Genomic DNA, 27898 nt, shown 5'->3' with positions numbered 1-27898 from the left:
CTTTCTTAAACCGCGACGCGCCTGACGCTACTCGCACCGGAAAACATACAAGGCGGCGAGATGTCAGGTACTGAGATACACGGTGAAACCACAAAGGAACCAGTGCCCAACCTTAGCGGCTATTCAGAGCCAATTCGCCACCTGAGCAGCGCTGTATAGTACTGCTTAGTCGTCAATTAGCGGAGTCTCCAGAGGTACCTGATACACGCGTGGCACAATTGTGGGCTTCAGACTTTGCCTTAGAGCTTCAAGCTCAACCAAGAAATCGCGAAGTTGCGATAGTGTACATCTGGCTGAGACTCAGACTACCAGAAGTGGTCCAAAGGACCTAGTCATCACTAGCCGTGTCGCGAACGAAAAAATCATGGCGGCACACATACAGAAGAGACTGAGACAGCGTGCAGCCTCAACGCGTCGCGCGCGTGACAAAATAATGTCCCTGCTTTCAGGTCATCACCGCATCATGGAAGCCGCCGAAGCGGCCCTCGTGATGATGGTTTTAGAAGAGGATGGCTCGTTCTGGGCCAGTTATCCGAGTTGCCAGCTGAGTAGGATGTGTCGAGCTGGCAAATGATACGAGTCAAAGGCCGGTGTTGAAGAAGAGAAGAGGTCGGGCGCGCCGGCGAAGAGAATATCGAGCTCGGTTGATGACTAAGCCACATCCCTGCCGCGGAAGGCGCGCGCCTGAGCTGCAAGTGCCAACCTCTCAAACGTTTTCTCAGTACGCACCACCATCCGCCATTGCACACGATACATCCCACCACGCTCGACAATCACACACCCCCGCCTTCGCCACATCTTTCCGCAGCATCATACCAACAACACGTGACAGACTTCCTCCTCGCAGCAAACATCCACCACCACAAACTACACCCCGCATATCTTCGACGCACATTGGCCGCTAGACCGCCAGCTCCTCTGCTGCTTGTTCGCTCGTTACTCCCACCAAGCCTTGGATATTTAACCTTCTTGCATTGTATTATATACTCGTTTGACACTGCTGCCAATGGATAACAGGGATAATCTCTGGACTCGGCGCTCCAAGTATGCTCCTGCGTCCCCGCATCTTTGTTCTCTCCACTGACGGCCGCCAACAGCACCAGCAAGCTCTCTCTCTCCATGTCACATTCGGAAAATAACAGCGAAAAATCCGAGCCACACCAACGCACCGTCTCCGCTACCAAACGCTTCGGTGGCGACTCCTCCCACGGCGGTCGAAACCCTTTCAACGCCATATCGCCCTTGACACCCGGTGGTTTAGCATCGCCCACAACGGGGGGCTCTTCTGCGTTTGGGCTCGGCTCAGGCGCGTTCGCTTCCTTTGGATCTGCGGGAAAGGCGCCCAAAACGCCTGGTACTGCTTTTGACTTCAAAGCAGCCGCCATGTCATCGCCCACGCCCGCGACACCTTCTGATAAAAAGGACAAGCCCGTGAGCAAGGTCGTCAATAGCATACGCAAAGAATCGATATCCACGACCTCAATACCAGACAACACATCGAGTCCCTCTGCGCCGCCAGATTTCAATGCGCCATGGCCGCTCAAATACACATGGGCGGTATGGTACCGCCCGCCTACGGCCAAGAACGTAGACTACGAGAAGTCAATTGTGCCCCTCTGTAAATTCAGTACGGCGCAAGAGTTCTGGAAGGTCTTCTCCCATCTTAAGCGTCCCTCGAGTCTCCCCTCCGTTTCCGATTACCACGTGTTCAAGCAAGGCATCCGGCCGGTATGGGAGGACGATGAGAACAAGCGAGGTGGCAAGTGGATCATGCGCCTGAAAAAGGGCGTGGCTGACCGCTATTGGGAGGACCTGCTACTAGCACTCGTTGGAGATCAGTTCCTGGATGCTGGGGAGGAGTTTTGCGGCTTCGTCTTGAGTGTCCGGAGTGGTGAAGATGTCTTCAGCATCTGGACTAAGAGCGATGGTGTGAAGAATGTCAAGATCCGGGATACAATAAGACGGGTCCTCAAACTGCCGGAGGGGACCAACATAGTATGGCGCAGCCACGACGACAGCATCGCCCAACGATCGGCCATCGATCAAGCCCGCCATGAGAAGAGCCAGCATGAAAAACGCAGAGTAGTGTCTACGGATGAGTCACGTGAGAAGCCGACTGCTGGTTCCTAGGAGAATCTCAGCCTAGCGACGATCTTCAGGCCGACCCCAGATCAATCGCAAAGCCAACCATACAACCCATGTATTCGCCACGGTCGTCTGACGGCTGGCTTACGCGACCGTTATTCGCACCGTATGCCCAAACGCGTCTGAAACAACGCCGCTTCGTGTTGTACTGGGTGCGGTTTGCAAGTTGGCTGCCAATACTCCGGCGCTTTCGACCGAGCACTGCTTGTAAGAGAGACTGCTAGCTTCTGTTGCTGAGTGAGTTGCACGGAGAGATGTTTCTTTGCCGAGATGCACAAACAGATACCGTGAAGGTATACACCATACTGTCATCTGTAGATGTGTTCATGACATGACCGCGAATACCTTCTGGGTCACGTCAGTCACAACTCGGAAATGTAGAGCGCGCTCGATTGGGGACGTCGCTGAAAGGCTGGCCATGCACGTAGCACATCCAGGGCCCTAGCCTCATTTCTGTACATTGTATTTTTACATAGCGAAGCGTAGGATCTCAGGTAGCACCAAGCCCTGAAGCCCGCCTGTCCACAGAGCGAGGCATCGAAGAAGAATATGTCGCATTGATTTGTGACTATGAATATATCACCAAAGTCCCCAACGTGACCTTGTCTGACGTGCCGTTTGTCGTGACGCACCAATCTGTCTTCGAGCTTGACGTCGCAGCTGAGCCGTCGCGTCCCTGCAGCGCGCTGAAGCACCTACGTCAAGGCGCACGGACGTATCGCCGACGGGTTCTCTGGCGCACCTTCACCTCCGCATGCCCCACGGTGCGCGTCTGCGCTTGTGCAGTTCCCTCACGCAGTTCCGAGGTCACCCAGCCTACCAGACGATGCGAATGCCCGCCGCTCTGCCACCGCAATGCGACACCAATGTTCACTAACTTATTCAACGGCATACGAGCCGCTGCCGAAAGCTCTTTCGGACTCACCAACTCAGACGTACGCGCCTTTTCCTTGCCCGACGGCTCGACTGCCTCACACACTCCAACAACTACACTCCCCTCTCATGCTGAACTGCCTGCGCCCCCAGCTAACGCCATGTCGCCACAGACAGACGATGTCGTCCCCCAGTCGCCCTCGGGTCCCGGCTTGCCTCCCAATCCTTTCCTCGAGGAGTCAACACCCCCCAGGAAGACCTCGCGCGTCCTCATAGACCTCTCTTCGCCCCCGAAATCTTCAAGCCGAACTCCACGCAAAGAGGCGCGTTCGGAAATGGCCCGCCCACGGCAGCACGTCACACAAAGGAGCGAGGATGAGAAGCGGTTAATTGGGGATTATTCGTAAATCGCCTTTGTGCACCAAAACGGAAGAAAGAGACTAATGTTTGCGAAGTAGACCTGCAGATGCTATTAGTATGCCCGACCCATCCACTTGGATGCCGATACCGAAGAAGCGCACCATGCCTACAAAAGTATGCATACTACCACCTGTCTGTGCCTATAGTATTATACTGACCTCCCAAAGCCAGGGTCGAGTAATGTCTTCAAGCCCGTAGACACGATGCAAGGAGGATCCAAGAAGCCTACTACGTACGGGAAGCGCGATCGTACACAGCCGCCACTGATAGGCCAGGCGCATGGGCCGGGCCAGGCTGCCTACCTTCAGCGAACAGACAGAGCACCTGCAACAACGGCTCGTCGTCCTTCTTCTTCAGAGAGCCAGGATCGATGGTCGAGTGGAGCTACACCTGGAAAACGAAGGAGGACTGCCAACGTTATTTCACTTGTCGATGACGACGATGAAGTGGTGGAAGTATCTCAAAACCACCAAAATACACCTGTTGGCACGTCACGCGAAAGGCCGCGTTCTGCCTGGTCTCTGCATTCACAGATAAGCAACGGGAGCGAGAGCACAGTAGCCGACTACAAGCCGCCTCAGGCTACAAGCGAATTTAGAGAAGTGGACAATCTTCTCAGACCGTCCCAGAAGAAGCCGAGGAACTCGAGTTTCAACACAGCCAAAGGTGGCGCGCGACGCTCTCCTCTTACCGGTGGTTCTCTATCGACCAGCCCTGGCGTACACACTCCTCGGCAGGCGATATTGCAGACGTTTCGACAGGGTGAATCCAAGCGAAGTCCTAGGAAGTACGACGAAGCCGAAAGAAAAGTCGACATAGTCACGTCTCGCTACTTTCCCGAAGCCCGCATCAATGAGTCAACATCTGATCACGCAGACCGGAACCAACGTGTAACAGTTGAAGACGAGGACCTTCGCAGCCAACACAAACCTGTGCCAAAGCAAGCGGGACCTATGACTGACAACTACAGCGCGGACGAGCTTGCCATCACGCCTCCGCACCAGGGAACCAGACTTGTTTCGAAGCAAAAGCAAAAGCAGACTGCAAATAGTGGAGTCAAGCGAAACGCTCGCGGAAGGGTTGTAGAAGAACTATGGCCACTTTCGTTTGCACGGTCGTATGGGTTTCAGAGCCACGGATCAACAACCATGGACGGCCATGCCATCTTGCTCTTAAGATGGAGGAAAGATGAGGGGTTACGTGTCCAGACTTGGGAGTCAGTGGATGGCGTCTACGATAGCAAACTTGTCATAGAGCCTAAAGACGTCAACCAAGTATATGCGGACGGTACAAACCGCATGCGGTTGACGGGCCCTCGCGGACACGACGGGAACAAACTCATCTTGGACCTGGAGTTTGCTGATACTGCCGATTTCCTCGTCTTCCGTGATGAACACGCAGTGTTGATGACGTCGGGCGGAAAGTGTATCAATAAATCGGATGATTACATGGCCCATCTTTTCAAAACACCTCTCCCATCGAGAAACGAGAAGGTTGGTACGTCTGCACTGGTAGGCGATTCAACAGCGAGCTTGGAACAGCCTCACCGCGAAAAAGCTAATGGAGCGTCGAAGAGACCTCTGTTGGATCAGCTCAAGCCCGCTGTCCGTCAGAATGTTATTGATGCTGAATCTGGCACTACCGCGACAAGCAGAGCATCGACCCGTCCGTCACGTTCAACAAGATCGGCTCCGATTAATTACGTCGAAGACACGCCTACACAGTCGGATGTACCCAAATTCTCAGTTGAAACTGGACTTGGGCAACCCTGGGCTAAGCAAGTTTCCAAGCACTTACTCATGATTCTGCTAACCATCCCAAGGTCTCTTGAATTTGGCGAAGGTCGTCAACGGGCGATAGTGCACTTTGATGATCTGCCCCGCCTGGACGAGGAAGAATTCTTGAACGACAGCCTGATCGACTTCTACATGATGTGAGTGCGTGTCCACCTTGCCATTAGCGCTGCTAACCTTCTCCAGCTACCTCTTCAAGCAGCTCAAAGTGTCTGCTGATAAAGTCTACTTCTTCAACACCTACTTCTTCACGAAGCTTACCGAGAATTCGGGTCGGAAATCCATGGACTACAAGGCTGTGCAACGCTGGACGTCTAAGATTGATATCTTCAGCTACGACTACATTGTTGTTCCCATCAACGAACAGTACGCCAAATTACCACCGCTTTGATAGCCTATGCTAACAGTCCGTCAGAGCCCATTGGTACCTGGCGATTATCTGCAACATGTCGAAGGTTCAACGCAAACCGATAGTTCAAGACTTCGATGAGCCCAAGGCAATTCCAAACGATCAAGCAAGTGATTCAGCCGTAACAGCCACGAACCCCGAGACGCATGCGACTATGGTACAAAAGTCAACCTCCCCAGAGCCAACTGCCATCAGTGAAGAAGCAATAGCGGCCCAAACGAACGAGGAAGAGCCGATGCTTTTTGATGAGGCGGCACTTTCTCTTGTCGACCGCGACGATACTGGAACCGAAACCCCACATAAATCAGAGACGACCCAAGCAGATTCAACATCCCAGAATCCAGATACAGAAGCTTTAGCTGAAGCCAGGAACACACACCTAGGAATATTGTCCCAATCCCAGTCCACCGCGTCTTCTGCAAAAAAAAAGGCAAAACGCAAGCCCATAGCCAAAAGAGATCCCGATCAGCCTGTCATCATAGTACTCGATTCTCTTGGTGGTAATGCCCGTACTGGAGCGGTTCGCGCTCTCAAAGACTGGATAGCAGCGGAGGGGGCAAGCAGGCGTGGTATGGAGGCTGTCATCAAAGAGAACGGCTATTACCCCAAGAGTACACAGGTTCCAATGCAGAACAACTTCACCGATTGCGGTGTTTATCTACTTGGCTACATCGAGAAGTTCTTCCAGAATCCCGATGACTTCAAGAACAAGCTGCTCACTGGATCAATGTCAGCTCAAGAAGACTGGCCGGAGCTGCATCCATCCGAAATGAGGCACAAAATGCGTCAAATCATATTTGATTGCTATAAGAAGCAGGAAGACGAGAGGAGAGCCCAGAAGAAGGCGAAGAAAGGGTCTGCGAGCTCAAAGACATCACCAGCTCCGACGACGTACAAAGCCTCGGATCTGGGCAGACACAACTCTGATGAGTTACCCAGTGAAGAACCGAAGCTCGCACTCTCACCCAAGAACGCAGGCGCGCAGCCCACATCACCACGAACCCATTCACTTTCTCATCCTCCACTCAGACTCGCATCGCCGTTCAGTTTCGATGCGAAGCATACTTCTGCTGTCGAGCAAGCACCTCAAACAGCTGTCAGCAAGGTGTCTGACTCACCACCTGTGCTCACATTTCCTGCAAAGCAGGCCGTTGGTAGTCCACGGTCAGAAACGACACCAAGGCGCCATAGTCCCGAAGTGCGCATTTCCAGCAGAACGCCCCAACCACATGATTCCATGCGCAACGGACAGATCACTTCGAACAGAACACCACGTCAATCCAAAGAAAACGATCAAACATGTCAGATACCCGGTACATCAAGCCCCAGGAAACGCCGAAGACACGGTGACGATAATGACGACATGAAATCGCCATCAGCAAAGCGCCAGTTCATCAAGTCGCCTCAACGACATCAAGATAGCCATATGGAAAGTAAGCAAATCGCTTCGCGCAGCCGAGAAGGCAGTGTCCCTGAGGTACCCATTGAGATCAAGGACTCACAAGAAGTCAAAGTCATCAACGCCAACCATCGCCAGCAGGTACAGGCAGCTTCAACTGCTCAGCGGAAACCCGCATCACGTCATGCACATTCCAGCGAAGGGCTCCGTCCTTCACCTACGTTTGAAGAGAATCCGCGTTTGTCGTACAGCACAAAGACGTCTAAACATGGTCAACACGAAGGTACTCCCGTTGATAGTGCGCTCCAGACAAAGCTGGACGAAGACGACTATGCTAGAGATAAGGCCCGGCGTTCAGAAGCACCTGTTCCCAGCAACATGGATGGGTCAATGGAGCGTAGAGAGGAAGCATGTGATCCAATGGAAGGGATCTCACAGTCCACTCACGATCTGCAACTTGATGGAGTCAACGACGGATCCGTGGTTCAAGAAACACCAGAACCTGAGGAGGGGAGTGCAACCGTCCAGACTGGATGGTCAAGGGACAATCCTACCCTTCTTTAACTGCTCGAGATGAAGCTTGTTCTTTGTTGATCTGCGAGCGCCAGCTCGAACTTTTACTCAACACATCTATACCTGTCTTGGTTTCACGGAGGCGTTATTTATCGGGGCGTGTGACGGGGTCTGCAAAGCTCAGCTCTGATCTCGGAGAACAGCATGTCGTAGACTGCATGCACATCTGGCAGTGTGCCAGAGATGATAGTACAGCCATATGAACAAGCAACATTTATACTGCACTTTCGAGAATCTTATCCTCTTTCGTACCTCCTTCGTTCAGCTGCCGTGAAATAGTTCCGTTGGCGCCGCGTCCGCCTGTAGGGTCATCGAGCGCTGCAACTGCATCATCAACTTCTGCATCTTGTTAGCCTCGAAACTACGCCCCCCTCGCTCGGGAGGTCTACCGTTGATTGACGGCCTACCCTGGAACCCTTCATCGGTCTCAGCTGCTTCTCTACCCACCCACCGCTTCATCTTATCCCTAACGAACTCTGCAAAGTCCCATTCCTCGGCCTCAAGTCTATGCGCGCCCGCTGTCCAGATGTATGTTTCCGCTTCGACCTCTTCGCCTTCTACGTTGTCTTCTTCCTTTTGTGATAGGTCGCCCATGCCTTCTTCCGTACTGGCGTTGTCATATTTCGGTTGCAGGACCTTGACTCTTACTTTCCGGCGCTCGTATTCTGAGCCTTCGAAGATATCCAGTCGCCAGATGTCGCCGTCCGTAAGGCCCTCTACAAGTGTTCCGCGAACAGATGAGGAGGTATCGACGGGGAGGATGGCTGGGTAGTCTGCTTGCTTTACTTTGTGTCGTCGGTGCGCGTGGAGGATTGCCGGGCGTATGTGCAGGAGCGAGGCATGCGCTGGTGTAGGAGGGGTTTGCGAGCCCCAAATTACGCGGTGGAGGACGGGCGGTGCCATCAAGGTGCCGTAGAAAAAGGCGGTATGCGCCATTTTGGTGGGTTGAAGGCGAGGGGATTTATGTGCGTGTTGATACTTAGGCGATTGGTGTTGGTAGAGGTGGAAAGCATCCATATATCGTCACTCTTGAAATCGAATGGAAGCATGAATCTGTGAGGGTATTTGGGGTAACAGCCATGACGGCAGGCGCTAAGCTGCTTATCAGCCCTACAGCGGCCACTAATGCAAGCCAGATCTGATCTGCGGGAGATTGCGCCTCCTCCCTTTTTGTCCGCGGGTGGTGTTTCGTTCGAGCCTCACACCCCGAAGTAGTGCGCCAAAACGGTTCCGTGGTTGCGTGTGCGTTCCTTCCACAGTCGTCGGACATTCCAGCGTTGCAAAAGGAGTCTCAGGGCAGCCTTCCGACGTTCCGAGACGAACCGCCGGGCCAAGCACACGACCACCAACATGTTCTTCATCAGCGCCATTGTGAAGAACATTGCACCCGTCTTGTACGACTCCACACCTCCTTAGCCTCTCCGTCTCTAACAGACAGCACCCAGTATCGCGACGAGTCCGATCACCAGCTATGGCGACCAGATCTACAGCATGCACCGAGCCCGCAGCTCCGCCGGCTTCTCCCTCGACATTCCGCTCATCATGCTCGTCGCCAGCATCCTGAAGGTCTACTACTGGTTCGGTGCCCACTTCAGCACCTCGCTGCTCGTCCAAGCCCTGCTCATGATCTGCGTCCACCTGCTCCTCCTCCACGTCGCGCTCACGAACCGACCGCCGCCCTCGCATCTCCCTTTCCAACACAAGGATGTTTCGAACCGACCGTACGATTTCTGGCAGTGGAGGGCGCCAAGGCCGTATTGGACATTCATCACATACTTTACTGGGGTGCTGTTGGTGCTGCATCTGCTCATGTCATCCACGAGCGTGTTTGTGCCGTACACCGATCTGCTGGGCATGGTTGCGTTGACAATCGAGGCTACGCTTCCCATTCCCCAGCTCCTGGCTAACTACCAGAGACGCGGGTGCAAAGGATTCAGGCCTAGTGTCATCGTAAACTGGGTCATCGGTGATACGTTCAAGATGTGGTTTTTCTTTGCCAGTAGCAGCGGTGAGGTACCTTGGGCTTTCAAGGCTTGTGGTATCTTCCAGGCATGCTGCGACTTGGGACTTGCAGCGCAATACTTGATTTGGGGCGACGGGCCGCCTGGTGTGGAGGGCCTGGGTCGGGAGAAGGAGATCAGAAGCCCGATACCGCCTGAGGAGGGGTGGAATGCGGAGAAGCTGGGACAAACGAGCATGGCGGGTGGCATTGAGATGAGCGACGGCCAGGCGTGGGAGAGACCGAGGGCTGCGTAGAGTCAAGCAGAATGAGAGAAGTGCAACGAAGACGAAGGAAGCTGTCATGAAAGAGACGTCAATGTACACAGACATCACGCATGTCGGAATAATATGATTATCAGCGATATCTACGTCGATACCAATGCGTGAGCCTACGGGGCCGGAGCCACTCGAACACGATGACAATCTACCCATGACCTCTTCGCCTGACTTCACGGGGTTGGCTGGCACTGGATTCCATGGCAATAGTACATATATCACGACTTCCCAGCCCACCTGCATCTGTCGGGACAAAGCACAAAGATTCCAAGCTAAGCTCGTTATTGTCGCCATGACCTCCAACGCCACATCTACTCCTAAAGTACCCCATGAAGCCATCCGGCTCGCCATTCGCGAAAATTTCCCGTCCATTTTCGAGCCTTCTCTAGCCTTAGGCGATACCTTGAACTCAATACGGACAAAGATCAACACGCTCAACGAAATAGCCAACAGCACGATCGGCGACACAAGAGGCCAGGAGATGGCAGATGCAATAGATGGGCTCCTTGATGAAAGTGCTGAGGTGGAAGAGCAGTTCAAGGTTTGGCTCGAGAAGCTCAATGTTGCTTGTGTGATGATCAAGTTGGTGTACCCGCGGCAGGAAGCCGCTTCAGCCAGGTAGCATGCAATGAACAGATGCGGAGGTTTGCTCGATCGGTTTTCATGGGTAGGCGCGTGTAAGCAGCTGAACTCCATTGTTTCTAGCAATTCGCCGTAGATCCGTGATTGCTGCGATACCTACCTCTAAGCTTGATCGTCGTATCCAAACTTCCTCAGCGCGTCATCTAGCCCGGGTAAGTACTCCAGAAATCATAGATATGGCATTGCTGAGCCAACGTATAGCAATCATTGCGGTCGAGCAAGCCCAAACATCGGCTATGCAGCGTCCCGATACCATCGATTTGGCCCCATCTCTCTCATGATAGCGACAGGGAGCGAGTATATCAAATACCTCCTGTCGCACGGGATATCGATTTCTAGCTTGATCATCCGTTCCTTCTCTCCACATTTCAACCCTATCCTATACGTTCTTCTATCGCAAAGGTTCGGAGCAACCATCATTACAAAATGTTTGGTTCACCACACTCTACCCCGCGCCACCTCCGACGCCGCCAACAGAATTACTCCTGGGACCATGGCTACCTCTATCAATCCGAACTCACCCCCGTCCCCTCCTACGAAGACCTCTCTATACCCACTGCCATCCACACTCCAATCGACCTCCCCTCTCGCGTCAGCGCTCTGAACCGCCGCGCAGCTATCGTCTCCGCCAACCTCACTCATCTCACCGCCGTCGTCAAGCCGCTTGAAACGATCAAGCCCGATGACCTGAGCGAAGCCCACCTCAGCGATATGTGGGAGGAAGGTGTGTGCCTGGGAAAGGCAATGGAGGAGTTCAAAGAGCAGATGGAAGAAGTGAGCTTGATACTGGAGGAGTTGCTCATCGGTCGCAAGAAGGGAATGAAGATCTTGGGTGGAGTTGGCTTGGGCTTGGGCTTGGAGAGTAGTAGGAGTCTGTCTAGGGGCTTCGGTAGGAGGAGGGGCCTGGGGTTCTGAGTATGGGCAATGGAGAAGTGAGATGATGCAACAGGTTTGAGTACCATTGGCATGGCGAATCGGAGTGAAATTGTCAGGGCTTGCTATTGTTCGCGAGTCACACTGTCGTTATTGAAGGCTTCATGTATAATGATTCAATTTATTGTTATATCAGTTTATTCTAAGCACTCCATATCTATGCAGAGATCGGCTGCGCCGGTACACTTTCTAAAGTAGGCACAACGGGCTTCATTAAGCCTTGATCATCAAAATACAGTCTATCGATGGTGACTTCTCTGTTCGTTCCGTTTCCGTTCGGGATGGCAAATCGGTGGTAGCAGATATACCAATCGTCGGTGTTCGGGACGTTGATGATGGAACTGTGCCCAGTAGCGAGGATGCCCTTTGAGGAATCCTTCTGCAGTATAAGACCGTGGTATGTCCACGGGCCATGAACGCTCGTAGATGTCGCGTACCCCACACGGTAGTTCTCTGAACCAGTGTCATCGATAGAGTATGTGAGGTGAAAGAGGCCCTTTCGGTAGTTCATGAAGATGCCCTCGCGGAAGTCAGGAAGACCGCCAATGGAACGCGTTGTGTCAGCCTTCAGCGAGAGCATGTCATCGCTGAGCTCAGCGTAAAGCGCGGGTGTGATGTCTGAGCCTCCGTTGCCCCAGAAGATGTAGTATTTGCCAGTAGTCGGGTCTTCGAACACGTCTGGATCAATGGCTTGGCCAGTGGTAACATTGCCTTCGTTAAGGATCATAGCTTCCGCCTGTGCTGTAAACGGTCCTTCAGGCGCGTCTGCAACAGCCACGCCGATAGTCTTGCGGTCGTACTCCGGGTTGTTTCCGCTGAAGTAGAAGTAATACTTACTGTCCTTCTCGATGATTGTCGGGGCCCAGGCATTTCCGTTGGCCCAAGGTACGTTACCGCTGGTACCATTGAGGGTCAAGAAAGGTTCGGCTGATCGGGTCCATGAGACTAGGTCAGGTGACTTCCAGACGTAGAAGACATTACCGCCCCAGCCAGGGAAGCCATCCGTTGTCGCGTAGATGTAGTAGTTATCACCAAATACCGCGATGTTGGGGTCTGCGTATAAACCGGGAAGGACAGGGCTGCCTGCTGTCTGAGCAAGAACGGAACGCTTTGACTCCGCAGTCAAACCAGCAAGTTCTTTTGCCGTTACTGGAACCACGGTGCCGTGACGTGGGCTAGTCGGCAATTTGTATGAACTGGAAACCTTCCAGTCAGGGTTAGAGATGTCTGCCGTCTCTAGCGGAATGTATCCACGTCCACCGTACTCATCCACAAAGAGGTAGTACTTCTCGCCATTGACATCGCCTGGATTGGATTTGAACACTGTCGGTCCCTCGACGCTGCTAGTGCCGGCGTTGCGACCAATGCATGTGGCAACTTGAGTCCAGGACTGTACAGGAGCAAGGAGCGAGTCAGAACGCTCTTGGATAATGTCGGAGCAGTTTGTGCCTGTGCCTCCTTCGTCTTTTGTGAAACGGTGGAATGTATCCGCTTCTTGTATGACAGTAGTATCGATTCGTGACATGCCCGCGTCTTGCCAGATCTCGGGCTCGCTGAACGTGACGAAGTCTCGAGTAGTCACGTAGAGCATGCGGTGGTATGTCGCTCCTGTGCGGTCCGTGTCGCTCTCAGCGTAGAGAGAGGACGCCCAAAAGACTACATACGATCCAAGATCCGTATCGTAATACGCCTCGGGCGCCCATGTGTTTCCAGCAGTGGGAGGGGAGACCTTAACGTGCCGTTGCTGAGACCATGTCTTGAGATCGCTTGACTCCCAGATCTCCAGATACAAGCTCCCTTTGCGAACTGCATCTCCCCAGGAAGTACCAGATCCAATTGACAAGTCGGTAGCGAGCAGGAAGAATCTATCGCCCTCTGGAGAGCGTATGACGAAGGGGTCACGTAAACCCTTCGTGCCTTCAGTGGATGCGAGGACAGGCTCGCCGTTATTGAGTTCTCTCCAAGCTAAAGCGTTATTGCCTTCGCTGGCTGCGAGATAGATCTTCTCGCCCGCCAACGAATTGCCCGTAAAATACGCAAAGGCGTAACCTTCAAAGGCATCGAGTTTGACCGCTTGGCGTACGTTGGCACTGAAGGTGCGATTCGAGGTCGTTCCATCGCTGTCGATAATCGCTGTGAGATCGACTACAGTGTCGGCACTTTGTCGCTGAACCACGCCGTCTGCTGATATTACGGAAGGTTTGTTGCTCATCCACGTGACGTTCTGGTTCTCGGAGACGCTTGGTAGATGAAGATTCCCACGAACATCGTCAATGTTCGTGATCGCGAGGCTTTCTAGTGCTGATTCGGCCTGCGCTTTGGAGGTGGCTTGGGCAGAGACTGTCGACCACAGACCCCACGCATAGAGTGGGAGGTGGTAGGACCGCATGATGAAATAAGAGGAAGTAACGAAAGAGATACAGATGACCTACGGATTCTATGGGAATACATACCTTGAACATATACTGCGACTGTAAGCCGGGAGCTATACTTAACTCATACTTTGGAGCCATAACCACCCACCGGAAGCGATACTTCATAAACTCATCTCCTAGACTCTTGGTATCCTAGTCTTGCGTACGAGAAACTCCACGAATACGCGTTGACGGACAAAACCTTCTTTCAGCGACTTCCGGGGACCCTAGTCGTGTCAAATGGCTAAACCTTGACGATCCCCGGACTATTCTCCATATCTGCTTGAGTCGTGGAGCATGAAAAGCGTGGATTATCAGGCACATGAGAAAGTAGAAGTCGATGACGCCCCTCCCGAGGTCCTATGTGGGAAATAGTTTGCGGGGTATGGCGCTAATGACGCACGAACCACCGGCGTCGGTCTGCTTTGATGGCAATTCGGGGTGAAGACTACCGGACTCATAAACGACTGCAAGACCACTCTTCCTCATCTGCATAGGGGATTTGCCCTCTGAATCTCTGAATCTCCATACGTGTGCTGGTACTGCTGTCTCGATGCGCATTGCTGGAACTACTATGAACGGAGTTTTTCTGGCGCCACTCCCGAAGCGGACTTTTGAACGGATACGACATTAGGAGCGGAGGTATGCGGGCTAGTTCGTATGGCGCTGTTTCCGGTCGCTCGTGGATCGGATAAAGAATAGGTTGAATCGGCACGGGCAAACAACCTCATCAGCCATGAGCAGGAAGCATGGCGAATGGAGTACAAGACGCGGTTCGACACACCAAGAAGATATTGTATGAAGGCAAATTCTTTGAGGGGGGAAGGAATCATCCGTCTGTCCCGGAACGCGATGTCCCTCGCCCTTAACAGCAACACGTGGGATACGGAAGGAAGCACGCTTGTGGTGTTCGCCGGCCGCCATGCCGCCCACCAAGTCCCCAAGAACCTTGGCAAAAGAGCGTCGCACATTTGAAGAGACATACCAAGGCTGGGCCTGCGCATATCAGTACATGGAGGTGCAGAACGTGATTGCGGAAATTGCTGTAAGTGGTTGAGGTTCAAAATAGCATTCTTGACATCAAATTTCTCAACATGGGCGGTGGTATCTATCGCAACATTTGCAAAGTGTGTGTTGAAGGTATCGCAGTGTCGTAAGATGGGTTGGGACTTGACAAGAACTCGGCGAAGAGCAGTCGAAAACACATGGACACTCTGCTAGATATAGTAGAACTTGGTCAATCTTTAGCTATCGTTCAATTGGGATCTGTTCGGACCCAAGTCATCGGAGTCCAAGATTTGGCGAACAGGCATGTGCAGACACTCAGGGCCTAATGTGAGTACCCACAGGGTCGTGGGATGTATGATCCGTTAATCTAGCAGTATATAAACTGCATCAGCTTCGACTGCTGTACTGTAGGTCAAGTTTTGAACTCATCCTCACCATCTTTTTCCATCGCCCTGTTGCGGCGCCATCATCTGCCTGTCGCCCACCATGCGTACCTCCACAATCTTGACTGCCCTCTCTTTGGGACAAGCCACACTCGCAGCAATCGAACCGAAGAACTTCATATTCATCGTTCCCGATGGCATGGGTCCTGTCTCCCAGACACTGCTTCGTACATACCTGTCCATGGTCAATGGAAACTCGACCACTCGTGCTCCCCGAATCAATGCTCTGCCTATCGATGTTACTGTCATCGGCAACACTCGAACCCACTCTGCCAACAATCTCGTGACAGATTCTGGCGCCGCTGGAACTGCTCTTGCCACGGGACACAAGACCGATAATGGAGCTATCGGTGTAATGCCCGATGGCACACCGGTTGGATCAGTAATGGAAGCTGCGAAGCTAGCAGGCTATCTCACTGGCCTAGTAGTGACTTCACCCATCAGTCACGCAACTCCTGCGGGTAGGAAGTGCTTTCTTGGTGCCTCAAATATTCGCTGACGATACTTAGCTTACTTCTCTCATGCTTTGAGCCGTGACGCTCTTGATAAGCTCGCAGAGCAACAAATTGGCTACAGCCACCCCCTAGGTATCAGCGTTGACCTGATGCTTGGTGGCGGTCGCTGCTACTTCCAGCCTCAGAACGAGTCTGACTCATGCCGCACTGATGACATTGACCTATTCGCATACGCCGAGTCAAAAGGCTACTATACCGCCCGCGATCGCGCGAGCTTTGACGCCCTTGAGCTTGGTCTAGGTGACATCAAGCTTCCTTACGTTGGCCTGTTCAAGGATGGAGATCTCAGCTATGAGGTCGACCGCCAACAACAAGCCGCGGAAGTCCGCGAGCCATCGCTGTCTGAGATGACTCAAGCTGCTCTCAATTCGCTTTCGCGGGCCAGTGCATCTAACGAGAAGGGCTACATCATGATGATCGAAGCTTCGCGGATTGATCACTCCTCGCACGCGCACGACTCAGTCGCCCATCTTCACGAAGTCTTCGAATTCAACAGTGTCGTAAACATGGTCATGAAGTGGATCGATTCGCACCCTGACACCGCCTTCCTCGCTGTGGCAGACCACGAAACCGGCGGCATAACCATACCTTCTCAGTACGACCCATCGCTACTTCAACCCAGTATACACTCTATCGAATACTTGAGTGAGCTCTGGAGCGACTACAACGGTACCGACCGTGCCGCATATCTGTCTAGCGAGATCATTCCTTCCTATGGTCTAACGGACGTCTCCGATGCCGAAATTGAGACGCTTCTGGCAGCTGGCGATGAATTTGGGCAGGAGCTCGCCGACCTTCTGAATGCGCGCGCTGGACTCGAATGGTCGACTGGCGGTCACACTGGTGTCGACACCACCCTGTACGGCTATGCTGCTGGTGAGATGGGGGACAGGCTTGTTCTGGATATGGCGGGTGGTTGGGACAACACGGACTTGCCCAAATACGTGGCTGCCGCGTTGGGTGTAGACATGGACAAGGTCACGGAGCTGTTAAATGCTAATGGAACGGAATGGGTACCTAGAGATGATGAGGAGTCGGAGCGTAAGCGCTGAGAAAGCTTGCGACAGATAGCGCGATCGAACTCAAACTTTGTTGAGTTCACAGAGATGCTTTGCAGATGCCTGTGATGTTCTCCAACAATAGAAACTACAGACGGTAAAGTTGAGCTGACCCTCGCTAGTAGCCAGAGAGTAGCTCGGCTGTCCTCGGGCATGGGTCGGCTGTCCTCGGACTCAAGCGAGGACAGGGCAACATCCCGGGAACTGCGTGGTTTTACGCTTAGTACCTTCCTGATCGGGCAGCTTTGCTGGAGGCGTCGATCGCGGTAAGAGATGGTGCAGTTGAGCTGTCCTCGAACCCCAGCCACCCCGATCAGCCGTTACCCCTTAAGCATTGACCCTTTCGCTTAAGCTCATGAAGACAGGGCGGCGGTATTATGTAAGCGCGGCGCGCAGTGCCCGTGACGCGAGCATGTCAAGTGCACCACGCGATCTCAACATTTGGAATCCAGGGTGGCTGCGGTTTCCCATCGACACGAAGATATTAGGTTTCAGTGCGAAGATACACACGAAATTTGATCAGTCAGACCGTCATCCGGGGTGCATGCGCATGAGGCGGTTGTTGAGGGTCTTTCCGGGATAGAGACTGTGAGACGAGTTTACTTCCGAGCTACCCAGCAAGAGCGTGGAAAGCCAAATTCGAGATTCGGACGGCACTACTGGGTGATCCCGAGACGCGAAACGTGATTACCCCATAGACCGTCTGGCATTTTACCACGGCATCCGCAAACAAGCAAAGGCGATACCTACAACAAGGATGCGCCATCCCGCAGCACCTACGATTATCGCTGTGCTCCTCGGTTTTCTCTTCTTCATGCTATTGTGGAGCCGAGCACGAGGCGACGGGCACCACGAGGGTAATCCCCATCCGGACGATATACCGCGAAAAAGGGAACAGCAGAGAGAGCCTTCGTCAAGTAGTGACGAGATCGAAACATCCGAGGCTCAAAAAGATCACTGAATCCATCCAATCACTCTCCTCTCCGAAAGCAGGTGGTATTTCTGGCTTGTTGGGTTTCCGCTGCGCGCAGTCGATGACCACCAACGAGAGCATTGAGCGGAGGAGAGAAAGAAGAGCGCCCATGGACGACGTCAACATATTGTGTATGAGAAGTACAGATAGTGCACATGCACATTTCCATATGGGTGCTTGGGAGAAGATGCAGCGCTGCAGTTTCTGAACTGTCTACAGGGCTACAATAAAGCACACTGGAACTAGGGCTTGGAGACATCTGAGAATACCTCCAGTCGATCTGCTAGTTGCTCCCACATGGGTTCCCCAACCCTCGCCGTGCTTCGCAGACCCGCTACTACGAAAGGAAGAAGTCTTTCGAACTCCTGATCTACATGCTCATGGCTCTTACCCTCAGCCTGCGAAAGTAACACACCAAGATCCAGTAGTTCGATAATCGCTTTTTGGATTGGCTTCACTTCCTTCGACAAGAGCGCTCGCTGGTGCAATATTTCCATACACTTGATGTGAATCTGCGACATCTCGTCGATATCATCGGCCTTTTCCATTGCCGAATTCATGTCTCGTATGGTCAGGAAGACGGCAGTCTCGGTGACATAAGAACGGAGGACATCGGCGAACCAATTCAAGCGTTGCAGGAGTCGGTAGAACATCGGTTGACGATTCTTTCTGGATGCGCGAATGCGCGCGCGTTGCAGTTGGTATTTGACTCGGTATATCTGCATCAGAAATGTACAGATCTCTTGGTAGATGGGTATGGACGAGCGTTGGATGATGTTCTGAATCGACCAGGGCACCTAAAAAGATCGTTAGCTGGATACAAAAGAGCGCTCTTATAATACATACTGCATAATCCACGGAAACGGCAGCTAGACCCTTGACTGAGCTTCTCTGCGCCTTCGTTTTCATAGAACGAACGACAAGTTTCTCTGTGTCTGGGCCAGACAGAATCGTGCCGAAAACGCCGCGTGCAAGCTCTGTGAGGACGTATCGATCGTTCCAACCTCGTCTGCCGGCATCCATGCGCTCAAATATTGCAGTGGCAAAGTCCTCGAACACGGCACCGTTCCTGCCTAAGTAAAGTGTTTCGAATGTATGTAATACACGCATCAGGCCATCAGTCTCGAAAATGTGTTGACGAAGAACGTTTGAGGCGACTGAGTACTTGCTACGTATCCATGTCTCGAAGGCCGTCTGGAACAGTTCTGGGAAAGGCGAGAGGGGTACGTCATTCGACGTATCGCAGACTGTTTCATGGTCGAGGCGCGGCTCTGCCAGTGAGGAATGTAAACCTGTATCGTAAATGCCCAGTTCTTTCAAGAAAATAACGCTTTTGCCTGTATTGAATATCTTCTTGACCGCTGGCTGTAGAAACGCAGGCAACTGCATGTGTTCCTCAGAATTACGGCGGAGCATGAAGCGGTCATGCCAAAGGGATGCGGCTTCACTCAGTGCGTCGCTCGAGATGACAAAGAAGTTCTCCTCGTCGGGACCAAGCTCGCCGGTTTCCATCCACCGTCGGATTGGCTTCAGATATGTCTGTAAGCACTCAAAGAATATCTTCGACGTGTATGCAAAGATTTCGTCTTCCAGCGTCATCTGCGCTAGAGTAGTCTGCTCGTACAATGCTTCCAGGTGGTAAAAGGGATTTACAGGTATCGACGGATCTTGAGTTGCCGTTGATCGACTCAGACCATCGACAATCGGCGCCAGACGTAAGATAGGGTGACATAGTGCCCGCACATCGCCGTGCAACGGCAACAAACTGACGGGAAGTGGCGTATCAGGAATGAGATATCTCTGCTGCATCGCGGATAAGGAGTGGTCGAAGTCAAGTAGTCGCTTCCGTACAACGGCCTCGAAGGTCTGGACAAGAGGTGATGACGGTGGCTTCTTGGCTCGTTGTTGCAGCGTCCAGCGTCTTATCGCCTCTATACGTGTTCCACTGTCGGCGAATTGAGAAAGGAGATGTGTGATAGCGGTTGATTGATTGTTGTCAACAGTATGTGTCTCATTGGGGATAATGCTGTCCTTTTCGATCCGGTACAAGCTCGTCTTCAGCCCACCAAGCATGAATAGCGTTTCTCGCACAGCCTGCAGCTCTGTTATGTTCACGCCAGTGCTACTGCGATCCGCGCCCGAGGTCCAAAATTGCGCGTCTTCCAGCTTGGTAACAAGATTCTCCTCTGTAGATGAGATACAGGCTTCGGGATCGAAAGTATCATCTGCGTCGAAATTGGTCGGTGGTGTGCTTGGAGCCTTCCTGCGCTTTTTGAGCGTTTTCTCGTCGCCCGAAGAGTCCACGGCATAGTCGATGTCCTTCCAGATATCCTCATCGCTGTAGGGGTCGTCTTCAAGGATCTCCGCCCAAGTCAGTGGCGGCGGAGGGCTAGGGGGTCTAAGCAGCTCTAAGGCTTCGACCTGGGTGTTCTCAAGAGGCCGATCGGCGAGCTGGAGTAACAGAGATAGGAACTCTGGCTTGAACTTGTTCGTGTACGCCTCCAACTTTTGAAGCCGTGTTTGGAGCGCATCAGCGAGGTCATCGCGGTTCTTGATGCGGAACTTCTCATCCAGGCCGGCAAAGCTCGCCATAACGTCGAATTGATTTGTTCTTGCATACTGGTGCCCTCGAAGATTGCGCGATGCAATCTCTCTGGCGTTTCTGTAGGCCTGTTTGTTGGCTGCTGGATCGTGTCTCAGTATGGACTGTATCAACTCGTCCGTAAGTCCGGAGATTTTCGCGTTTTGGGCCATAGTAACGCGTCCTTCATTTGCCGTCGCGCGATGACGCCAGAGGAAATAAGATCCCGGTAGTAGTGATATCGTTGTGGTGACTTGCGGCGGTTGATTCGGCTCCACTTGACAGAGACATCATGCCCGATGCAGGCTAGCGTGATCACGCACCGCGTCACCGCCGGCTGTGAAACTCGAGGTTGAGCGCTCCTGCGACTTTTCTGAGGCGGGACTGTGTCCCAACCCTCGGCCACCGCAACTGCAACTGCTCTTTATCATGGCGCTTCCCAAGGGCATGCGCTACTTGGCTGGCGCCACTTTCTGCATCTTCGTCTATCTGTTTGTGCAAATCCTCAAGGCCCCTGGTTCCGAGAAACCCGTCGAGATTCCGAGCAAAGTTCCGACCAACAAATTCGGCGACTGGGACCACGACCCCCAATTGGATCGTAAGGCAGCCTGGGATATGGTATGAATCTATTATAGATGCTAATCATGTGATCAGCCTCCGGCGAACCTCCCGAGCCGCTGCGACGAGTCGACGGAGACAACTACGCCCCAAACAATCCCGCGAGCGCGCGCATCAACGCCACGATCCTCAGTCTAGTCCGCAATGAAGAGCTCCACGACATGCTGCAAAGCATGCGCGACCTTGAGCGTACGTGGAACCACAAGTTCAACTACCCCTGGACCTTCTTCAACGATAAGCCCTTTACCGAAGAGTTCAAAAAGGCCACGCGAGCAGCTACCAACGCCGAAGTACGATACGAACTGGTCCCTGCCGAACACTGGGACATTCCGTCGTGGATAAACATGGACTTGTACGAGGAGTCTGTGTCCCTGCTCACGTCGCTGGATGTACAGTACATGGGCAAGAAGTCTTATCACCAGATGTGTCGGTGGAACAGCGGCATGTTCAGCGAGCACCCTGCGCTCAAGGACATCCAATACTACTGGCGGGTGGAACCAAACGTCCACTTCTTCTGCGATGTCGATTACGATGTCTTTGCTTGGATGCAAGACCACAACAAGACGTACGGCTTCAACGTCAACATCTACGATAACGCCGACAGCGTTGCGACGCTGTGGCCAGAAACGAAGAAGTTCATCCAAGACAATCCGGGATACGTACATCCAAACAATGCGCGCGAGTGGCTGGAAGACGACCAGCGCCGGCCTGAGAACAACAAGAAAGCTCATGGCTACTCAACGTGCCACTTCTGGTCCAATTTCGAGATCGGCGACCTGAGCTTTTGGAGGAGCAAAAAGTACCGCGACTATTTCGACCATCTCGATCGCGCTGGAGGCTTCTTCTACGAACGTTGGGGCGACGCTCCAGTACACAGCGTCGCACTGGGACTCTTCGAAGACAAGAGCAAGATACACTGGTTCCGAGACATCGGATACCAACACATACCCTTTTTCAACTGCCCGAACAGTCCAAAGTGTTCCGGTTGCGTCACTGGTCAGTTTACAGACGGCGAGAAGTGGCTGAACCGGGAGGATTGTCGGCCATTATGGTTCAAATACGTTGGCATGGACTGAGCTCTAGTCTGGGTAACGCTGCCGCGTATTGCCTACAGCTATGTGCTGCGTACAGTAGTCTTGGAAGTGAGTGATGTGATTGTACACACTCACCTTACGAGAGTTTTAGCTGTTGCGGAGTTATTTGGCGCCTGAGTATGTACGATTTCCATCTCGATATGACGCATTTACGTGAAGAAATAGCAAATATACCAATAGACGCAACGAATGATCACATTTTTTCTCTCGAACCCAGCATCGGTTTGAACTTCGCGGAGATTATACGACAGGTTGACTACAACTAATGGATCTTCACCCTGAACCCACCGGACGATATACATCTTCCCGACAAATACCCTGTCCCTACGCGCTCGTACACTTTGTCCCCGTTACGGTCTCTCTGTGCGGTTGCAGCAATGATCAGGACGTAGTGTTGTTGAGTCGCCGGCGACATGCTGCCTTTTGCCTTTCCTAGGACTACGCAATACCTCTGTGGTGCAGTGGACCCGTTTGGCGTGTCAAATATTAGGTCACCTTCTCCTTGCAGCCCTGCCTTGAGGGAATCGTATTCTCGCGCTGTAGCGTGGAGGGCTATATTTGCTGTGTGGAAATCCGTGCTTGAGACATTGGTTGGACCCTTGGATGACCAAGGCGATTGTAACTCCTCCCACTCAAAGTTGTCGAAGTCAGGCTGCAGGTAGTCGATCCCGCCAGTGTATGCCATCCATGACCATGATGGAACCGTGGCGACGACACTCTCCGTTGGGAAGTGGATACGAGACAAGCTGTCTGTATCGACGCCCCGGCACCACAGCAGGCTTCGTCGGAGTAGACCCAGTTTAGTTCCTTCGTCAAAGATTCCGAACCCACCACTGACTCGCATCGTGCGAAGAAGACGTTGCTGAAGACCGTCGATTGCAGTAGGTCGGTCGTATGCTTTTGATAGACCTAGGCGCGAGAATTTACGGTACAGCCCTTGAAAGCGCAAGATCTTCTCGCCAGGGGAAGCATTGGAAACCATACGTGGGAAATCTGGGTCGCCAAGGAAGGCAGCGAGTGGGCTGGAGTGTGTCAGTCGACCTGAGTAACTTGACAGCGGTGGGTGCAAATTACTTATCTAACTTTGTTGACGTCTCGCAGCGCACGCCGTTACCGCACTCGAAGTAACTTTGATGCTCCGTGAAGAAAAGCGTTCGACGGGCGAGAGCGTGCTCCTGTAAGACCCAGCCACGACTGTGCAACTCACCACCAAGCACATGGTCCTTGAAATTGTCGATGTTCTGGCAGATGTAGAAAGGGTGTTGACCATTGCCTTGACCACCCAGACCAACATACTCTCGTCGAGTGCGAGGCTTCAAGAAGCCGTCATAGTGGTCAGTAGCGCAACTAGCCGCGATAACACAGTAGGCGCCGCTATAAACTGCTTCCATACGCTTGGCCTCGGTCATGAAGTCGCCTTGTGGACCCTGTATCACGCAAAGTGAGTCTATCCAAAGATAACGACGTCCAAGTGCGCGGGTTACGATTACCGCATCCTTAAATGTGGCTGGGAGGATGCCGATTTTGATACCGTTTAGGTGGTCTTGAAGGGTTTCAGGTGTGGTAGAAAGATGTCGAGATCCCCATTTATGCGATAGAGCAATCCACTCGCCCACATCCGATGGTTCGGTCTCCCACAGTCGAATTGTGTCATCCTCATCTGTGCCAACATCGATTAACCGCGTCGGTAGCCGGATCTTTGTGCTATTTGCTGTATGCTGAGCTGGGGAACATCCGTGATGGCCGTTGCAATCGTGGAGCCAGTGCTGGAGCACCTCAAGGTGAGTGGTGCTACCTGCTTCTGGGAGCTGAACAAATCCAACCTGGCCATCGCTGGTAACCCTAGAGAGCTCCTCCGGATAATGGACGATGGACAGTACAGGAAGGCCATTGCTTTTCATCCGGAGAAACGAACCAGTCCGCTCAAGCTTGATGCTCGCAAACTTCACGCCACCGTCTCGGATAGCAGTCTGCCAGAGCAGGACGCACAAGTCACAGTGCTTTCTTTCGGCGCTCATTCGAAGGGTGTGCACGTCGTACGACTTAGAAAATCCTGGTGTGAACAACTCCTCTTGGAGGCAGATGCAATCTGAGCAGAGTCGAGATTGAGAGATATTGTTGGACGACCCCAGGGATTTGCTTTCCCTGAGTGAGTCGAACAAACTTGATGCAAGATCATTGCCAGACTGGTACTTCCAGTCATCTTCATCGAGTTCTGGAGGCGCGTAGTCTATCTACATCATGAGTTAGTCGTTAGTGATACTGACGATCGGTGATGTCAACTTACCCTCTTCTGGGAGGGTGCCATCAACCCGCCAACGGTAGGTCGATTGGTTTCCCAGCTTGGTTTTTGGAAGACCTCACCAGAGTAGACTTCTGTGGTGGGAGAGGGCGGTAGTATAAGATCTGCCGTAGAGCGGAGTTCTGCAGGCTGTACCCAACATGTAAACCAATAGCCTTCATCTTCATCCGGATCTTCTGCGACAATGTATTCCATTCGCGAGCAGAATTCGGCTGCGAGGCATCGTGAGTGACCTTGCGCTTCGGGTTCAGGCTGTATGGGGATTCTTTCAGGCTCCGCTTCAGCAGGAGTGACGCTGAAAGAAGGAATTCCTACAGCTGTTGCTACATCTGGGATATCCTCAAGGTCAAAGGGTGTGTTGTTCGCGGGAGTAACACTTGCTTCAAGCCTTGCCTCCGAGACGACCGAGTCGGTACGAGGTCGTTCTGGGAGTTCTGAAAGATTCGAACCGAGCCTTCGTGGAAGCTTAACAACCAGTAGTGATGTTCTCACAAGTTCCAAAAGATCCCCTATTGCTGTACTTCCGGCCTGACATCTGGGGTCTCCCGCCAATGTATTCATCCAAAGCATGACAGTTCCATGCACATGAGCTACTTTCTTTCCGTTCTCGATTGTTATTTCGTAAAAGCTCCCTTCCCCAAGATCATGACGAAATTGAGTAAGTCCCTCATACCCTTTCAACAGCCATATGGTGAATTCGAGAGTGATGCATCCCATCGCCCAGACATCGTATAGTCGAGAGCGGCGCTTTGTTGACTGACCCAGGTACTTAGCTCTGACGCCCGTTTCGACCTCAGGGGCCTCATAGACACGAGTGCCATATTTTGCTGTGGTTTTGCTGGGACGCATGTCTGTCACCTGTCCGTGCTCTTTCGCTTCACCCCAGTCGCCAATTTTGAGAGTACCAATCGTGCGGCCGTTACTAAAACACAAAATGTTTTCCGGCTTGATGTCTCCATGGCGGTATGATGCGCCGGTCTTGTCGAGGTCGTGCGCAGCCGCGAGTGCTCTGGCAAGTCCCAGTATCTGGAACATAGCATCTTTGACTAATGCTGCCGTCAATATTGGGGAATGCTCCCTCTTCCACATACTGCGGAGGTTTCCGCCATCAGCCCATTCAAATATCAGGTAGTGATCTGGGTCGCCGTGCTCTCTACGGCGTCGAAAAGCTGTAACGAAACGAACAATGTGATCTTGGTTCAACTCATTCATGGTTCGGAGGGCTTTGACCTCTCTTTCCCAATGTTCTGCAACTTCCTGCGCGTTATCGGAAGGCTGAATCTCCTTGACTGCGAACGAACTATGATCCAGGAACGGCTGCTTCGATTCAGCGATCGCTGCCACAAATGTTCAAAAAGCTACCCGCATACTGACCGGATCCAGATGCTTCCTATGTATCACATACTGTGACACCACGCCGAAAGATCCTCTACCAGAATCTGACCTTTTGGAAATGAAAGGTAAGATGTGGGCGTCATCGAGATTGCGGTTGTATTGAGTTGTCGAGAAGACAGGAGCGAGGAACATCCATTGCATTTCGCAAAATTCCGAAAGCCACTGCCTCTTCCATCCAGGCCGAAAGGTGATCGGCAGATCGCCATCGTCCATATTATTCTTCTTCCACCATTTCATGATTGCGACTATCTTGTTTGGCTGTACGTGGATTGCGATAGCAAATATCTTTTTCGCGCGCATACGTGTGAATCCCACCAGTTCGTCTTCTTCAACCGTTGCTGCTTGTATATCCAAGGCGGCCTTGATTTGGTCTTCCGTAATCAGCTCGTGGATGATGCCTTCGGGGACGAACTTGATAGGTGTTTTCTCGAACGCGCTTTTGATTGCGTGAGATGACAGCAGATTTTTGAGCTTTTCTTGGAAGCTTGGTTCGTCATCACTATCTGTGTCGTCTGCGCAGTCCTTGGGTCTTGAATGTTCTTGACATGCCGCATTCTCGTTGCAGTCTGCCATGATTCGCGTCGATCGCGGAAAGCAAACCCTTTCTCCAGATGTTTGGCTCTATGGTCAGAGTTTTGATGAAATTTCGAAGCTCCTCGGGACCTGCTGTCAATATGCACGTAAGGTATGATGGCACGCTCAAACGAGGCTTTATTAAAGCGCAGACATGCGTTGGGGCGACTGAGCCAATACCGGCTGACCAAGATCTTATCAGGCTTAGGCATGGGGTACAGCAGCTGTACATAAGTTCGCCACACCATCGCAACAGGCAGCGAGGCGTTTTTCTCAGCTGCTCAAAGGTCAAGGGGCCATCGACAAACCAGCGCGCAGAACAGACGGTCAAAGCGTAGCGCAAGGCGGCCGGGATGTGTGTGGGTATCATCGTGCCGTACCTTTCCAAGGTTGTATCCAGACCACCAGCCGAGATGCATTGCCGTTCCTCTTACGGCACAGCCTGCTCTGGGATCGGGAAAGGCAGTGTGGGGGCCAGCCTTGTCGTCCGGGGTAATCTCGAGCTTCTCAGTGTTATCGCATTGAGTTCGGAAGCGGATGAGGTGTCGTAAAGATTTACAGTTGAGCATGTTGATAGATAAATGCATTGTGAAGCAAAACTTCGTCCAAAGACGCAGATTCATGTTTATCACGAGGCTGGGGGCGCGTCGCGTTCGCTGTCGCGTAATGACGTTTGCTTTTGCAAGATAGCCCCACTTCGCTAGGCGCGTACCTTCCCCTGATAGACGCGCCCATTTCTGCAACCTTTCAAGGTTCCATCACACGAGTTTACAGCAGCATATCGATCGATTCGGTAATGATCAGAATTGCGACGCACGATGCGGCCCCCTCGCTGCAGGCAGAACAGCCAAACGGACCATCTAGCGCTGTCTCCAAACCTTATACCCCTACCGGCACTCCTCTATATCGTCCTATGCGATGAAGTCAGACAACACAGCGAGCATCATCAAGAGGTACCAGCATACCAGTGAAAGCTCCTCAGTGGCCTCGATGATATAAGTATTGTGCATCATCTGCAGTCCCAAGTTAGTGAGCCTCTACTTCCTATCTTCCCGGTCTTTCGCACATGAACCTTGAAGCCAGACGGGAACCTTTGTTTTAGCTTTTTCATCAACTTTTCCGGATCAATCTCAGCGGCGTCAACCGATTGAGTTACAGTTTTGATATCCAGATTCGGCGCGCTCGGGTCGGACGGTTTTCGTTGCTTGGACGATGGCTTCCGGAAGGGACTTTCGAACTTCTTGATCAGATCGACCATGATTATCCGCAATGCTGATACTGGAATCTTCGTAAGGATACTGGGGGACAACGCCGTGTCTCTGTCGCTGTTATACTCGAAGTCCTTGACGCTCGGTGGGCTGAGTCTACCACAGCAGTCAAGGATCTTTCAGCCACAGCGTATGCTGGACAACCAATCATGCTCCTAGCCGACACAACAACTATGGGTATGTGATGAATGC

General features: G+C 52.5%; 12 protein-coding genes across 12 annotated transcripts; 8 read left to right on the top strand and 4 right to left on the bottom strand.

The window, feature by feature from the left end:
• Positions 1–1119: 1119 nt before the first annotated feature.
• On the top strand, positions 1120–2130 carry J4E84_005383 (uncharacterized protein; the record flags this gene model as incomplete). Its single annotated transcript, XM_049387980.1, has 1 exon — positions 1120–2130. One exon carries the CDS (start codon positions 1120–1122, stop codon positions 2128–2130), a length of 1011 nt encoding a protein of 336 aa, XP_049244220.1.
• Positions 2131–3179: 1049 nt separating this feature from the next.
• On the top strand, positions 3180–5622 carry J4E84_005382 (uncharacterized protein; the record flags this gene model as incomplete). Its single annotated transcript, XM_049387979.1, has 4 exons — positions 3180–3403; positions 3474–3552; positions 3606–5371; positions 5418–5622. The coding sequence occupies 4 exons, from the start codon at positions 3180–3182 to the stop codon at positions 5620–5622; spliced, it is 2274 nt and encodes a 757-aa protein (XP_049244219.1).
• A 55-nt stretch (positions 5623–5677) lies between these two features.
• J4E84_005381 (uncharacterized protein) lies at positions 5678–7603 on the top strand (the record flags this gene model as incomplete). The annotated part of the gene is made up of 1 exon (XM_049387978.1): positions 5678–7603. The coding sequence occupies one exon, from the start codon at positions 5678–5680 to the stop codon at positions 7601–7603; it is 1926 nt and encodes a 641-aa protein (XP_049244218.1).
• Positions 7604–7826: 223 nt separating this feature from the next.
• J4E84_005380 (uncharacterized protein) lies at positions 7827–8548 on the bottom strand (the record flags this gene model as incomplete). Its single annotated transcript, XM_049387977.1, has 2 exons — positions 7827–7951; positions 8002–8548. 2 exons carry the CDS (start codon positions 8546–8548, stop codon positions 7827–7829), a joined length of 672 nt encoding a protein of 223 aa, XP_049244217.1.
• A 414-nt stretch (positions 8549–8962) lies between these two features.
• On the top strand, positions 8963–9868 carry J4E84_005379 (uncharacterized protein; the record flags this gene model as incomplete). Its single annotated transcript, XM_049387976.1, has 2 exons — positions 8963–9006; positions 9058–9868. The coding sequence occupies 2 exons, from the start codon at positions 8963–8965 to the stop codon at positions 9866–9868; spliced, it is 855 nt and encodes a 284-aa protein (XP_049244216.1).
• A 221-nt stretch (positions 9869–10089) lies between these two features.
• On the top strand, positions 10090–10511 carry J4E84_005378 (uncharacterized protein; the record flags this gene model as incomplete). The annotated part of the gene is made up of 2 exons (XM_049387975.1): positions 10090–10098; positions 10122–10511. 2 exons carry the CDS (start codon positions 10090–10092, stop codon positions 10509–10511), a joined length of 399 nt encoding a protein of 132 aa, XP_049244215.1.
• Positions 10512–10957: 446 nt separating this feature from the next.
• J4E84_005377 (uncharacterized protein) lies at positions 10958–11446 on the top strand (the record flags this gene model as incomplete). The annotated part of the gene is made up of 1 exon (XM_049387974.1): positions 10958–11446. One exon carries the CDS (start codon positions 10958–10960, stop codon positions 11444–11446), a length of 489 nt encoding a protein of 162 aa, XP_049244214.1.
• Positions 11447–11621: 175 nt separating this feature from the next.
• J4E84_005376 (uncharacterized protein) lies at positions 11622–13853 on the bottom strand (the record flags this gene model as incomplete). The annotated part of the gene is made up of 1 exon (XM_049387973.1): positions 11622–13853. One exon carries the CDS (start codon positions 13851–13853, stop codon positions 11622–11624), a length of 2232 nt encoding a protein of 743 aa, XP_049244213.1.
• Positions 13854–15372: 1519 nt separating this feature from the next.
• Positions 15373–16896, top strand: J4E84_005375 (uncharacterized protein; the record flags this gene model as incomplete). The annotated part of the gene is made up of 2 exons (XM_049387972.1): positions 15373–15790; positions 15839–16896. 2 exons carry the CDS (start codon positions 15373–15375, stop codon positions 16894–16896), a joined length of 1476 nt encoding a protein of 491 aa, XP_049244212.1.
• A 1221-nt stretch (positions 16897–18117) lies between these two features.
• Positions 18118–20467, bottom strand: J4E84_005374 (uncharacterized protein; the record flags this gene model as incomplete). The annotated part of the gene is made up of 2 exons (XM_049387971.1): positions 18118–18672; positions 18722–20467. 2 exons carry the CDS (start codon positions 20465–20467, stop codon positions 18118–18120), a joined length of 2301 nt encoding a protein of 766 aa, XP_049244211.1.
• A 418-nt stretch (positions 20468–20885) lies between these two features.
• J4E84_005373 (uncharacterized protein) lies at positions 20886–22150 on the top strand (the record flags this gene model as incomplete). The annotated part of the gene is made up of 2 exons (XM_049387970.1): positions 20886–21054; positions 21111–22150. 2 exons carry the CDS (start codon positions 20886–20888, stop codon positions 22148–22150), a joined length of 1209 nt encoding a protein of 402 aa, XP_049244210.1.
• Positions 22151–22430: 280 nt separating this feature from the next.
• Positions 22431–26438, bottom strand: J4E84_005372 (uncharacterized protein; the record flags this gene model as incomplete). The annotated part of the gene is made up of 8 exons (XM_049387969.1): positions 22431–22446; positions 22507–23190; positions 23252–24402; positions 24456–24924; positions 25144–25516; positions 25562–25787; positions 25845–25860; positions 25915–26438. The coding sequence occupies 8 exons, from the start codon at positions 26436–26438 to the stop codon at positions 22431–22433; spliced, it is 3459 nt and encodes a 1152-aa protein (XP_049244209.1).
• Between the last annotated feature and the right edge of the window lie 1460 nt (positions 26439–27898).

Source organism: Alternaria hordeiaustralica (assembly GCF_023758085.1).
Source record: "Alternaria hordeiaustralica strain BMP 2776 chromosome Unknown scaffold_9, whole genome shotgun sequence".
In the NCBI taxonomy this organism is placed as follows: domain Eukaryota; kingdom Fungi; phylum Ascomycota; class Dothideomycetes; order Pleosporales; family Pleosporaceae; genus Alternaria; species Alternaria hordeiaustralica.
The sequence above is the reverse complement of the archived record's forward strand: the minus strand, read 5'-3'. Positions and strand labels throughout refer to the sequence as shown.